General features: G+C 45.7%; 2 protein-coding genes and 1 pseudogene across 4 annotated transcripts; 2 read left to right on the top strand and 1 right to left on the bottom strand.

Annotated features, from left to right (window-relative positions):
- Positions 1-879: 879 nt before the first annotated feature.
- Positions 880-7,226, bottom strand: arpc1a (actin related protein 2/3 complex, subunit 1A). Its single transcript, XM_086033697.1, has 11 exons — positions 6,789-7,226; positions 6,194-6,294; positions 5,963-6,067; positions 5,381-5,603; positions 3,710-3,817; positions 3,443-3,546; positions 3,250-3,358; positions 2,732-2,807; positions 1,961-2,154; positions 1,724-1,814; positions 880-1,458 (listed from the first exon to the last, which is right to left on the bottom strand). Exons 2-11 carry the CDS (start codon positions 6,255-6,257, stop codon positions 1,420-1,422), a joined length of 1,113 nt encoding a protein of 370 aa, XP_085889823.1. The 5' UTR covers positions 6,258-6,294; positions 6,789-7,226; the 3' UTR covers positions 880-1,419.
- A 943-nt stretch (positions 7,227-8,169) lies between these two features.
- On the top strand, positions 8,170-9,934 carry LOC147146562 (lipopolysaccharide-induced tumor necrosis factor-alpha factor homolog). 2 transcript variants are annotated; one of them, XM_086033699.1, is made up of 4 exons: positions 8,170-8,328; positions 8,419-8,541; positions 9,422-9,592; positions 9,670-9,934. In XM_086033699.1, the coding sequence occupies exons 1-4, from the start codon at positions 8,190-8,192 to the stop codon at positions 9,705-9,707; spliced, it is 471 nt and encodes a 156-aa protein (XP_085889825.1). In that variant the 5' UTR covers positions 8,170-8,189; the 3' UTR covers positions 9,708-9,934. The 2 variants fall into 2 exon arrangements, with proteins under 2 accessions (XP_085889825.1, XP_085889824.1); XM_086033698.1 differs by having other exon boundaries at positions 9,422-9,596.
- Positions 9,806-13,189, top strand: LOC147146561 (uncharacterized; annotated as a pseudogene). The gene is made up of 3 exons (XR_015087088.1): positions 9,806-9,823; positions 10,522-11,039; positions 11,620-13,189. The product of XR_015087088.1 is annotated as an uncharacterized LOC147146561 (transcript).
- The last annotated feature ends 12 nt before the right edge of the window (positions 13,190-13,201 follow it).

Here is a 13,201-nt window from a genome sequence, read left to right as displayed (position 1 = left end):
TTTTGTGCACAAAATCAGCAGTGTCTGCTCAGGGTTCTCGCCCCTCCCCAGACTATTTGTTCCTCTTCCACAGACTCGGCAGACAAAGAAAAAGTTGGAAAAAAAAAAGGATAACGTGTCACAGGACTTCACTTGTGAGCGATGCCTGTGAAACTACAGGCGGTTTATTGATGGAACCAGGGGCGGAGCTACACCGGAGCTAGGCCAAGATCACCTCTTGTCACTCTCTGAGACTTGATTCGGACCCACAAAAATCTGCGTATTGACGACCATTAAAATGCATTGGGGAGATTTTTTTGCCCCCCCCCCCCAAAAAAAAAATAATACACCTAAAAAAACACCAAACGAATCCACCACAAGAAACGGGGGTTGGGGGGTGAATGGGGTTTCAAAAATATTGGGGAAAAAATCCACAAAAATGTGCCAAACCACGAGAATGGGGGGGGTCGCCTAAAGAATTACTTTTTTTTCCTTCTAATTATCCAACTATTCTGGTAGCAATAATTTTCACTAGAAAAAAAACAAACTACTGTAATGTTTTTTTCTTCGGGAAAAAATCCCAACACTTTCTTGATCAAATTACATCATAAAATAACACTTTTTGTCTGTCCTTTATGAAATTGCACCTTTCCAAAGCATACTGGCACATTTTTACTTGGGAATTTCTGTCACATCCTTGCTGTGCAATGAAATACACACAACTGCAAACTTTTTTTTTTTCAGTGTTCTTGTATCCGTGACTAACATTCTGCTTCTTCCTTTCTACAGCTTGTACACCTTGACAGCTTTAGCACCTAGCAAGCACTTCCTGAAAACTTGACAAGTGAGAGGGAACATCCACATCATAAGTAGAGAAAGAAAGACAGCAGTCCAAGTGCGTGGTGTTCTGTAAATGCATCTGAACTTTATTTAAACTCGCTTGACACAGACATCCTCCATCATACGTGAGCTCCTAGCTACTACAGAGCCGCGACGGAGCGGTGAGTGAGAGAAAACGTCCGTCAACTCGACGCCGCGCTGATATATTCACGTGGCAGCTCAGCCGTGATGATATTCAGTCTGATTTTTAATTCATATTTCTTTGTGTGTGTGATAAAACTTAGCTTAGTGTTGAACTTTTGGTACTTTGGAAGAGGTTAGAGAACATAAAAAAAAAGCACACGTCACATTTTGTTTAATAATACGGAACCTCCCCCTTCCTTCCTCACCTGCTTCATTTAAAATCAAACAACAGCAACTTGAGAAAATCAACAGTGATGTCACACTTCAGTTCAGTGTGTGTGTGTGTGTGTGTGTTACAGCCTGATCAGTGCTTCGGCGGACACTCGATAAGGTGCGTGTGTGTGTGTTAGGGGTCGAAGAGGCGAGTGTAGGTGAGGTCGCAGTGTCTCCATTTTTTCCCCCAATCCCAAAATTTCTTCACATGATGCGGAGACCCTGGATAGAAGCTTCGAGACTCTGAGGAGGGGAAATAAAACACAGATGGCAGTGAAAGTGCTTACTTTCGTGTGTTACTCTCCCTCTCGTGGGACTTGAAAAAAAATCACTGAAATGTTCAAACTGGGGGCAACGTTAAAGTAGCCTAAACTTTTAGTCAACAACTGGACATGTGCATTCAAAAGATTACAGCGGGTCAAATTTATGTTTACCTGTAAAGGTTAACTTAATCTTTCACCCGTATGTTCAATATCCTCAACTTTTTGTGAGTCGTGTGTCTGTGTACCTTAAAGTCCCAAATCGTCATGGCGCCATCAATGCCTGTGGTGCAGAACTTGCGACAGTCCCTTTTGTCTCCCTCGTAGATAGACACTTGGCTGTGAAAACGCAGACCATTCAGGGTTTTCACACTTTGAAAGGGGGACATATGGAAAACTAGCCTTACAATTTCTTGTATATAAATAGCATTACATCCGACAGAGAAGAGAATACTGTTGCGCATTGTCTTTTGGGCGTGACCTACGTGATGCTGTTCTGGTGCAGCGTGTCCAGCGCGGTGTTGCGGTCCTCGGTGGTGGCCCTCTTGTCCATGTTACGGAAGCGCTCCATGGCCGAGATATTCCTCTGGATGCTCTGCTTGGGCAGGTCCAGCTTGGACACGAAGATCAGCGCGCCGCCGTCGTCGCAGCGGAACAGCATGGGGCAGCAGTCGTGGCCCTGGAGACGTGCAAAGACGTACTTCAAAAAAAGAAAAAAAAAAAAAAAAAGCCTTGCCTTCATGTACTAATGCTACATTCACACCAAACGCGGATGATGCGTTTCTGGCGCCGTGTTTGTATTGGAGTCAATGTAGTTCAGGCGGGTGGGCGCGATTGCGCGCCGGGCGGTGCGAATGATGCGTTTGGAGCGGTGGGACGCGGAGCGAAGCACCAAAAATCCGTCCATCCGGCCCATTCGTCGTCATTGGGCATACTGCGTCACACACAGCCAAATGGCATCCTGTTCACGCGGCGGCTTTTTTTTTTTTTTAACAGTTCTTGAACTTTACCAAGACAGCAATATTGTTAGCATTAGCATAGTGTGTCGGTCATCTGATTGTGATGTTGAAAAATGCTGTAGTAGTCTACTGCCAAGCGAAGCCCCTCCCGTCTCCGCTGTGAGCGAATGAGCGACTGCAGCATTTCAGGTTTCAAATTTCCCGCGTTCAAACGCGAGCGAATCACGCGACTCGGAACGCTTCATTCGCGTTTGGTGTGAACGTAGCATTAGTGCAGAAGAGTGCGTGGAAGCTTACGGCGGCGACTAGGCTGTTCTCGGACACAAAGCAGACGCTGAGGAGAGGCAAGAACTCCGTCTTCAGCTGCAAAGGACTAAAAACAAAACAAATGCGTCTAGTACCACTTTATAGTTAAGAAGATGATGCATGTATTTACCCCACTTTTTCAAACAGCTCACAGGTGTCTTTTTAATAGGTTGGTGGCAAGTTTTCATCAAAACACAGCAGGGATAAAACAGAGACTTTTTTTTTTACAATATATTTTAGTCCACATCGTGCTGGGGCAATGGCAAGCTCAACTTCCATTTTCCACACCACTTCTTTTTGCCTTGTCGCAATTAACCTGTTTGAGGGGCCGTCAAGTCTCATGCAACGAGCCACATTTTCAGAAAGAGTCAACTCCTTGAACTGTTTGTAAAGCATAAACACCAAGTTTAACATTCATGAGTCGTAGTGGCTCCCCTTTTTGATTTGATTTCACGCATGAAGGCAAAGCAGTAGTGCGACATATGGGCTCATGATTACAAACAACACACCAGGCGGTCTTGGAGCTGTCCACCACAGTGACTGTGCTGTCGTGGCTGACCCACGCCAGGCGGTTCCCGGAGGCCGAGAAGGACACCGAGTGGACCCAACCTCCACCCCCTAAACAAGCGGAACAGGCTCAGCTGCATCACATGGTGTTTGTCTTGGAAGCACACGCGTAAAAAGACATCTGGTGGGGCAGACCTGCTCCGCCGAACTCTGCTAGAACAGCTCCAAAAGGCATCTTGCTGCCCCAAGGCGTCGGGCCTGGCTTCTCCTCCACTTCCTTAATGTAGGCTGAGAACACCCTGGATACCCACACAGACAAAAAATGCCGTTGTGTTATTAGTTCCTGCTTATGTGTATGGGGGGAGGGAGGGAGGGAGGGAGGCGGGTCATTTGTCACTTTCTTGGATATTTCTTATCACTTACCAGTCCCTCACTTGGTTTAATTTAATGAAAACACATCACCTGCACTTGAAGTCACAGGAGCCGGCGGCCAGCAGCACATTGTTGGGGTGCCAGTCCAGACTGAGGATGGTGGAGCGGATGGGCTTCTTAATGTGCTTGCTCACCCACCTGAAACATTGTCAATGTGCAAATGGATTTTGTTTTCCTGTGTAAATTTTATTACAGGTAAGACAAAAATAAAGTCTGCAAGCCCCCGCCCACCACAAACACACACAAATCCAATTTTACTTAAGATTTTAAAATCAATTTTCGTTTAAAAAAAAAACACATATAGCAGGGGGCAGCAACCTTAACCCATTGAGGCCTAAAGCGCCTACATCCCTCGAAAGCAGGGTGGGCAATTCCGGTCCTCGAGGGCCGGTATCCTGCATGTTTTATATGTCATCCTGCTGCACTTTAGAACTAAAACCTGACGTTTTTCCAGAAATTCAACACCTACAAAATAATTAATATCTCAGCCCCTGTAGCAGATAGAAACATCATTCCAAAAGAATTTGAGAGCTTAGACGTGTGGCTTTCACACAGGCCTGAGTTTATCATTTAATGTTTCAATCAAAAATGAAAAACTAAAGTGGCAGTGGAAGAGCAGCACTATTTTTGATTTTTTTTAAATTGAGTGGTAATTACCATCCTCTATTCTGTTACAAAGTTGTCGATATTGTCATTGTCTACAAAAACATATCTTAACCATATACCACGTTCGACTGGTTCAGTTGGTTCAAAGTCCACAAGTGCGTCATTTTTTTCCCACTGCAATCACTTAATTCAGAGCTCCCGCGATCCGCCATTACTGCCCCAAAAAATCCTGGACATTCTACGAGGGCTCAAGATAGGGTCACATGTAAATTCTGATGCATTTCATTGGCTAGGAGACTGAAAATTGGATTTAAAAACAGAAAATGACTTATACGCTCTCCCGGCTCTAATGTTAGAAAGATGCAACGGCTTTAGTGGTAGAAACGTGGTTTATGCATTCCCAGCCTTAATCGATTAAACTCAATGCCATTTGGACCGTCTCCCACAGAGAAGATTAAAAAAATAATAATAAAACAAAAAAAAAACAAGGACGCACAAAATACTTTTGAATGAGGATAACACTGTATACTTTCTTTCCTCTGTGTGTAAGAAGCAAAAGCGTGTTGCATTTATAAAAAATCACCAAACTGCTACTGAGAAAATGCTGATTATTTTTGTATGAAAAAAAACACCTTTAACTATTCAAAAAAAAAAATAGCCCTGCGCTGTTGACACAAAGTAACATCACAATGCCCGCGGGCTCACATTGTGAACTTCACGGCTCATCTGTAGTCTGGATTTGGTCATGTAACATTCGCAGCCAAGGGCCAAAAAGGACACCCCCTGAGATGGATGAATCCGCTTAATTATTATTACACAAACGCAATATTAATCAGAATACCGTGTTTGCACTAGTCGGGTCACATACAACATATTCTTGCAAAGAAAATGTTTTTGCATTTAGTTTCCCTTTGAAGTCTGTTTTAGTGTTTTGGCATCTTGTTAACAGACTTTTACACCTTTATGAAAATGAAAAATGTGACATGAAACATTGCCTGACTTTCTTCTCCGAAACCAACAAAGTGAGATAAACCAGGACTCCACCTTAAAATCACCAAAATGAAAAGACCCACTGCAGGCTTTTGTCTTTCTCACCAGTCGTTCTCAGACTCGAAGTAGCAGACAGAGATGAGCCGCGCACCGCTGCCCACCGCAAACTTGTTCTCCAGCGGTGACCACTTGACGAAGGTGGCGGCCCTGTTGATCCTGAGGATGACGAGCGTGGGCTTCCAAACGCCCTCCTTCTGTGACCACACGTACGCATTGCGGTCGGCGCCACACGTCACGATGCGGTCGCTCTTGGGGGCCCAGTCGATGCCTGCGGAAAAGTCGACGCGTTAGGGTGATGACATGAAGCTAAGACTTATCGTAAAGACACCTCGATACACATGTGGCCAAAAAAGTCTTGGAGCTGAAATAGCTCAAATTTATAGCGTGTCAAGCAGTCTTTTCTCCCTTGATGCAGATGCTTGAAGCTAAACATTTGCATTAACAACTCACTGTGGTGGGAGGCTCCCTGCACGTTAGTTGTTGAAATCTGATGTCAATGTTCACACATTCGCACAGACAAATACAGAAAAATATCTAAAGCGACCTGGACATTCTTGGGGCCTTCAGTGTTTTTGGATCAAAGTCAGCTGTTGTAAACTTTAAGAGGTCATAGGATGAGCCAAGTACCTGTTATGTGTCCGTTGTGCTCCTTCAGCTCATGAGTCTTAATCCACTGGTTGCCACTCTTCTTATAAATATGAACTTCGTGGTTGTTGGGGCTGATGGCAATCTCTGCATGGCAAAAACAAACAGCACAAGAAGAGATCTAAGTAACCTGCCAAACCTGTTACCCCCTGCTAGAATGACAGGTCTGGAGTGGTTCATTGAAACAGGGTGAGGGGAAGAGGTCAAACTGACGTGTCCTGTCGCGGTTCCACGCGTGACAGGTGATGGGCTCCAGCAGAAACTGGTGAAGGGACATCTTGTCCGGGTGTGGTCCTTAAGTTCGGGGCTCTCAACTGTCACACAAACACACAGGCAGTGCAATCACTTTATTACAGACACCTTTTCATTCACCTTCATGTTATAGCGACAGGGTGAGGACTTTGCCTCCCGCTGATAACCACCACGCCACGCCTGACAAAACTTGAAAAAAAAAACCATATACATTCAAATGGCTGTTTCATCGCAAGTTATCATTAAAGCGACGCTAACCGGTTAGCATCGATAGCCGAACCGGTCCATTCAAAACATGAAACACCGCCATAAATACCCGTCAAAACCGCCATTAAGCACATTTGCGATCACCCCGTTTTCACCAAAAGACAACAAAATGCACGCACTCGTTTTGGAGGGTTAATATCACCCCGTATTCTTATCATGGATTTAAAATCAGTGGTCCCCACGCGCTCGGTGATTTCGTCGGGTCGCTAGCTCAATTCGCTAGCTGGCCTCGCTCGTCTGATCCCGACCACGGTGTTTCCTATCGAGCTATCCTGGCGTTCCAACTCACCTCGTCCGCTCTTCGGCTCTTCAGCTCTCCGCACTCAAGCTAGCCGCCAAGCTAAGCAGCGCGAGCGATGCGTTGGCTGGTGGGAAGGAGAGACTCGACGACCACCAGGGAGTCGGACGGGAATTCGCGGACTCTGGTCAGTCGACACGAATTCGTCCGGGAATGTTTGGGGGGAATGTCAAGACAGCCGACAACGACGACGACGTGCGTCCGGGAACATCCGGGGCTGACTGACTGAGTGACAGCTGCTAGCTAGCTTAGCCACATCACGCGAGTTGTTGGCCCGCTACGGTCAAGTGAATGAGCGCGTGCACAAGCAGGAAGGCCGGGAAACAAGACAGCGCCACCCGCGCATACGATAGGAATTACATCAATACGTCATACATGAAGTGGACGCTGAATTTATTTCACGTGACATAGAAGGAATGTACGGTGGCTGAGGGAGTTCAAATAATATAAAACCATAAAGAATGAAGGTGAAAAGAAGGATGTGTCAAGATATAAGAACGAATGGAAAAAGGATAGTATGAAACACAGAAGGACACGTTGAAGGAAAGAGGGAGGGAGTAACGATGAAAGGGGCAAAGAAATCAAAGAGCATATGAAGGTAAAGAAGTGAGGAAGGTAGAGGGCGAGCGCGAGTTACAAAAACTGGAAGGGAAGAAGGAACCAACTGGAAGCAAGAATATAAAAGAAAAGGAAGGTAAAAGGGAAAGGATGGAAGACAGAAGAATGGAAGGGAATAATTTAAGACGGGTGAAGGAAAGAAAGATGAATATTTAATGTTGAATGAAGAAAGAAGGAAGAGTAAAGCAAGAAGGAATGAAGGAAACTCAATTTCTACAAAAGGTAATTTTTGGGTTTGGGGTTTTAAAAACAAGGGTTAATGGTCCTATTAACCCTTGTTTTTAAAACCCCAAACTGGCTTGATTTAAAACTCAGGTTACAATACAATACAAGCCCTAACCCTGCCTAGAAACCCCAACTTGAATCCCGAACCCTGGCTTGAAAATCTAAATTGACACCGTAACCCTGGCTTGAAACCCTAAACCTTGCACAAAACCCTGACACTTGCTTTGAAACCATAACCCTGGCTTGAAACCTTAAACGTTCCATTAAACCAGAAAACTTGCTTTGAAATCCTATTTTTGACAACCAAACTAACTACAAATCCTAACCAAGGCAAGAAACCCAAACTTTGAAACACTACCCACTGGCTTTAAACCCTATTTTAAAACCCTAACCCTAGCTTGAAAACAGACATTTCATGAAACCATAACACCTGTCTTAAAACCCATTACTAGGCATTTGTTTTTCTTCAGCTTTTCTTGGCAGTGCACTAAAAACACTCTCCTTCCGGGACTGTTGCATTCTGGGTAAGAAGTCATCCAACCAATCAGAATGGACAACCAATTAGGCTCTTTGCTTGTCAGCTGGAAGCTTTTGCAGCTGTACCCAACTCACCCACAGCCGGTCAGCATGGACTCCTTTTCCCACTGGGATAATTCCTTCCCCACACTGCCGCTTTACTACTCGCCAGGTAAATAAATATTTCCGTCCATCCATTCATTCTCTGAACAGTTCATCATCGCATACGTTTTTAAACTATGATGACAAATGATGTGTGTAGATGACAAATCGGGGCACCAAGTGAGGATCTATCACATTCAGTCGCCCTTTCGACATCCTCCTGCTTCTTGTTCATTCGACTGTTCACCTGGGGGGGTGCACCCCACCAAGTCCCCCCCTCAAGGTACCTGTTGGCTAACTCGCCTTCATTTTGAATTCACGCACAATAAAAATGAATTAAAGCTCCCTAATATTTTGTCCAAAAAAACCTAACTCAATACTCAGTACAACAATTCTTTTCAGGATGGAGGTCAATTCCGGCCTTATTTCTGTATAAAATTAATGTTAGGCAATGTAATTTCTTGTTTTATTTGATTTCGGTTAGTGCTGAAATGAAAATGTCTTTTTTTTTCCCCCTGTTATCTCTGCATATTCGAGAATTTTTAAAGGGAATCAACGCAAACATTTTTTGTTTCAAGAAGATGTTCTATGCAAGCCCACTAGTTGAAACAGGGCATTCTGATAATTATTGCGTTTGTGGAATAAGTGTTAATTCACTCGTTTTTAGCCATCTCCGGGGGCGGCCATTTTGTCTTCTGTCGACAGAATATGACGTCGCAACTGCTCACGACCAATCACGGCTCAGATTCAGAAAACGGGTCAGCCGTGATTGGTCGTTGTGAGCAGTTGTGACGTCATTTTCAGTCGACAGAAGACAAAATGGCCGCCCCCGGAGATAGGCTAAAACGAGTGCATTTTGCTGCTTAATTTATATTCCACAAACGCAAAATGAATCAGTGTGACGTGTTTCAACTAGGTGCCCTGCTGGGAACATATTCTTGAAAAGATGTTTGGGTTGACTTCCGCTCTAAGGTTGAAAAAAAAATAAAAATCCAATGCATTTATAATGGGGGGAAATTATGCGCGGATATTCGTCATATGGCGGGGCTCCACTGTATCGGAAATAGGGCTGTTGTGGTGTACCTAATGATGTGGCCTGTGACTTTTTTGTCCTTCTTGACTGCATTTGTAGTCTCTTGTTGTCTTCCTGCTTTCTCGTGTAGTGTGCGCGTCCCCCGCGGTGACCCCCATCCCCAAGTTTGTGAGCCACGAGAGCGATTTGTACCGCTCCCCTGCTCTGACGTCATGTCCCTCCTGTCGGGCCCAGGTGACCACCAGGGTGCGCTACCGAGCTGGAACGTACGCATGGACCATGTGCGTGCTCTTCGTGCTATGTGGGTGAGCGATCTCGTTCCTCTCTCTCTCTCCCACGCGCGCAGTGGGCAGGAGTGACGATGACGTCACGTTTCAGGTTGGTGTTGGGCTGCTGTCTGCTTCCGTTCGTGGTGAACCATTTCAAAGACGCTCATCACTGCTGTCCAAGATGCCATCGCCTTCTTCACGTGCACCGCAGGCGTTGCTATCAGTGAAAATGCCTTTGGCTACTCATGAATGGAAAAACATTTGTGCTTTTAATGTTCTGACAATTTGGACAACTTTGATCAAGTCATCCTGTCCAGCCTTCCTTTTTATCGGATTTTGAAACGCGTCAATAAAGGTTTTTATGGGGAAAGCTAGTCACTTGGATAACATTGGTTTAAACTTGAAACGCCAACTTTTGTTTGAAGCCCTAACCAGGGTACACACCCACCATAAAACACTACTTTGAAACCTGAACACTTACAATACACTGGTTGAAACCCTATCCTTGGCTTGATACCCTATCTTGGAACACTAAACCCATCCTATGATCCCACTTTAAAAAAAAAAAAAAAAAAAAATTTGTTTGAAGCTTAAACCATTAAACTAAACTAACCATTTGCTTGGAACCCTACTTTGGAACCCTAAACCACTCTTAAAACCCCACTTTGGAACTCTAAAACCCGGCTAGCACCCTATCTTCGATTTGAACCACTAATTGGAAACTTTTTTGAAACAATATCATTGGCTTGAAACCCTATTTTTAAACCCTAACCCTTTGTTCAAACCCAACTTCGGAACGCTAATCCCAATTTGGAACCCTAACCCTTGGTCGAAACCCTATCCTTGTCTTGAAACCATAATTTGAAACCCTTTGCTTGAAATCCTACACGGCTCAGCTTCAGAAAAACGGTCAGTACTTTAAGCCTTGCCGTGTCCAGCTCGTCCGTTTGCAAACGTGCAGCGTATCACGGCAACCGCGGCGGATTACAAGTTCACGTCTATTTTCGGCGGGCTGAGCCCGGGCGTCATTAGCTCGCTGGGCTATAAGGCGACGCCGCGCGCGGCGAGCGCGCACCAGCGTGCTCTGCCAGGCTGCGTCAGAAGCAGCCCTGCCGCATGGCCCGGGATGCTCGCAAGTACCTGGCCTCTTTCTTCTCCACACCGTTTCTGAGGTTCGGGCGCAAGGCGGAGCTCCTGGCCTACTTGTTTCTGTGCGTGTCCAAGATGCCCTTCATCCCGCCCGTGTCGGCGATGGCGGCGGCGGCCGTATCGGGAGTCAAGACGGCGCCCCCGAAAGAAGGCGCCTCGGTGAAGGAGCGCCTGGCGTCCAACCTCAAGCAGCTGGGCAAGAAGAGCCACCTGCCCACCGCTGCCGGAGGGCTGTCGGAGCCCAGGAAGAAGGGCCCCTCGTCGTGCGGGGGGCCGCCGGAGAGCCTCACCACCTCCAAGTCCGGGGAGTCCTTGTCCAAGACCCGACAGGTCAGAAACCTACTTGGCAAGTCTAACCCAGACTAAAAATTCTTACCGTGTAACCCTAATTCGGGCTTGAAACCCAATTCTGAGTTACCAACTCAACTTGAAATTTGACTTTGAAACTGTAATCTAACACTGTCTTGAAACCCTCACTTGAAACCTTAACCCTAAATTTGGTTTGGAGGTCCACTTTTAAGACCTACTTGGAAACCTTAACCCAGGCGTGAAATCCAAACCCTCGTTTGAAACCCTAAAACTGGCTTCAAAGCTTACTGTGAAACCCTACCCCCAGCTGGAAATACTTGTTTGAAACCCTAACCTTGACTTGCAAACCTCAAACCTGGCTTCAAACCCAACTTTGAAACACTAACCTGGGCTTGAAGCCATAATTTGAAACTCCAACCTGATTTGAAACCTTAGCCCCAGCTAGAAACCCTACTTTGAAACCTTAATCTTGTCTTGAAACCCTAAAGTGAACCCCCATTCAGGACCTGAAAATCCCATTTGAAACCTTACCCCTGATCGGAAACCTTAAAAACCCCGTCTTGAAACCGGACTTGGCGCAATCCTCATCCCTACCCACCAGGTGAGACCCCGGGTCAGATCCCGCCCGGAGGAAACCCGATTCACGCTGACCCTAACCCCCGAGGCGGTCCTGCTGCTCCAGAGGCGCAACAACAACAACAACAACAACCACCTTTCTGGAAGCGTCCCGGAGTCCAGACGATCCAGGAGGAGCCCCAACCCGTCCCCGTCCCCGCGGCCCCACGGCCGGGCGGCGGCGCTGGTCAGGACTCGCTGCGACGTGAGCTCCATGGTGAAAGTGTCCCTGCTGAACGAGCGTCACCGCTACGACGACGTGGAGTACGAGGACGACCAGGAACGGGGCGGCGGCGGGGTGGACCAACGTGTGGTGCTCAAGTGCACCGAGTGGCTGCGGGGGCTGGAGAGCGCGCCCGTTACCGTGGGGCCCAGAAAGAGCACCGGCGTCAAGAGCTTCTGAACCCTACTTTTTGGAACCCCCACCCTTGGCTTCAAGCCCCGGCAGCAGGTTAACTGCGGATGCTTGCTGTTGAATGGCACGTTCCGGCTGCTATGAAAACATAAAAACAAACGTAAAGAGGAAATCAACCCAAACAGATTTTTTTCAAGAATATGTTCTATGCAAGCCCACTAGTTGAAACAGGGCATTCTGATAAATATTGCATTTGCGGAACAAGAGTTAATCCACTCGTTTTTAGCCATCTGTGGGGACGGCCATTTTGTCACTTCTGTCGACTGAAAATGACATCGCAACCGCTCGGGTAACAATCAATCGCGGCTGACCTGTTTTCTGAAGCTTAGCCATGATTGATTTTCAGTCGACAGAAATGACAAAATGGCCGCCCCCTGAGATGGCTAAAAAACGGGTGGATTTTGCTGCTTAACTCATATTTTATATTGATTATATTGCCTTGTTTCAACTAGTGGGCTTGCTGGGAACATATTCTTGAAAAAATATGTTGGGGTTGATTTCCTTTAAGTCAATTGAATTTTTTTTCTTTACAATATGTTCTATGCCGCTAAACACGGCATTGTGATTAATATTGCGTTTGTGGAATGTGAGTTAAGCAGGAAAATCCACCTGTTTTTGAACAACATTAAAAGAAATAATGACGATTTGCATTTATTAACACTTCAAACCCAAGGAGATTTCAAGCAGTGTGATGGACACATTCAGATTAAGCATTGCAGAAAACTTCTGCAATTTTTTGTCGCCGAGCAAATTACATGACTTATTTCTTCTTATCCCAAACGTTTTTTTGTGTGTTTTGGGAACCCAAAAATGTATTTGGATGCTTTTTATGGGATAGACTGATAGTTACCCCCGCTAGGTAGCTGTTTTCGTTGTTTTTAACCTCTTCATCTTGGACTGCGTTGCGAGTTTTTTTTTTTAATAGTTGCCCATAGACCATATAAAAGGACACATGCTAATAATAAATTGAAAAAAAAAAAAAAACATTATTCATAACGGGGCAGTTAATATCTTTTACAGGAGACTTCCAACAATGCAATCACTGTCAACATGAAATGGTTTCCCTTGTTTCTGTCTAGCCGGGAGGTCTGCACTACTCAATAAAATGTCTCCCATGTGGCCCGTTAGGGCAGCTAATGTGGCTTCTGTCACG

This window comes from Filicampus tigris, chromosome 6 (genome assembly GCF_054856515.1).
Source record: "Filicampus tigris isolate MCC_2025a chromosome 6, RoL_Ftig_1.0, whole genome shotgun sequence".
NCBI lineage: Eukaryota > Metazoa > Chordata > Actinopteri > Syngnathiformes > Syngnathidae > Filicampus > Filicampus tigris.
Note: the sequence above shows the minus strand (reverse complement) of the source record. Positions and strands in the feature narration are given on the sequence as shown.

Coding starts and splice junctions, on each gene's coding strand:
- LOC147146562 (XM_086033698.1), top strand. CDS start 8,190: ATGGACAACCAATTAGGCTCTTTGCTTGTCAGCTGGAAGCTTTTGCAG. Junction 8,329..8,418: donor GCCGCTTTACTACTCGCCAG/GTAAATAAATAT, acceptor TGATGTGTGTAG/ATGACAAATCGGGGCACCAA. Junction 9,597..9,669: donor GTGCTCTTCGTGCTATGTGG/GTGAGCGATCTC, acceptor GTCACGTTTCAG/GTTGGTGTTGGGCTGCTGTC.
- arpc1a (XM_086033697.1), bottom strand. CDS start 6,257: ATGTCCCTTCACCAGTTTCTGCTGGAGCCCATCACCTGTCACGCGTGG. Junction 6,068..6,193: donor GTGGAACCGCGACAGGACAC/GTCAGTTTGACC, acceptor TTTGCCATGCAG/AGATTGCCATCAGCCCCAAC. Junction 1,459..1,723: donor TGACGATTTGGGACTTTAAG/GTACACAGACAC, acceptor TCCCCTCCTCAG/AGTCTCGAAGCTTCTATCCA.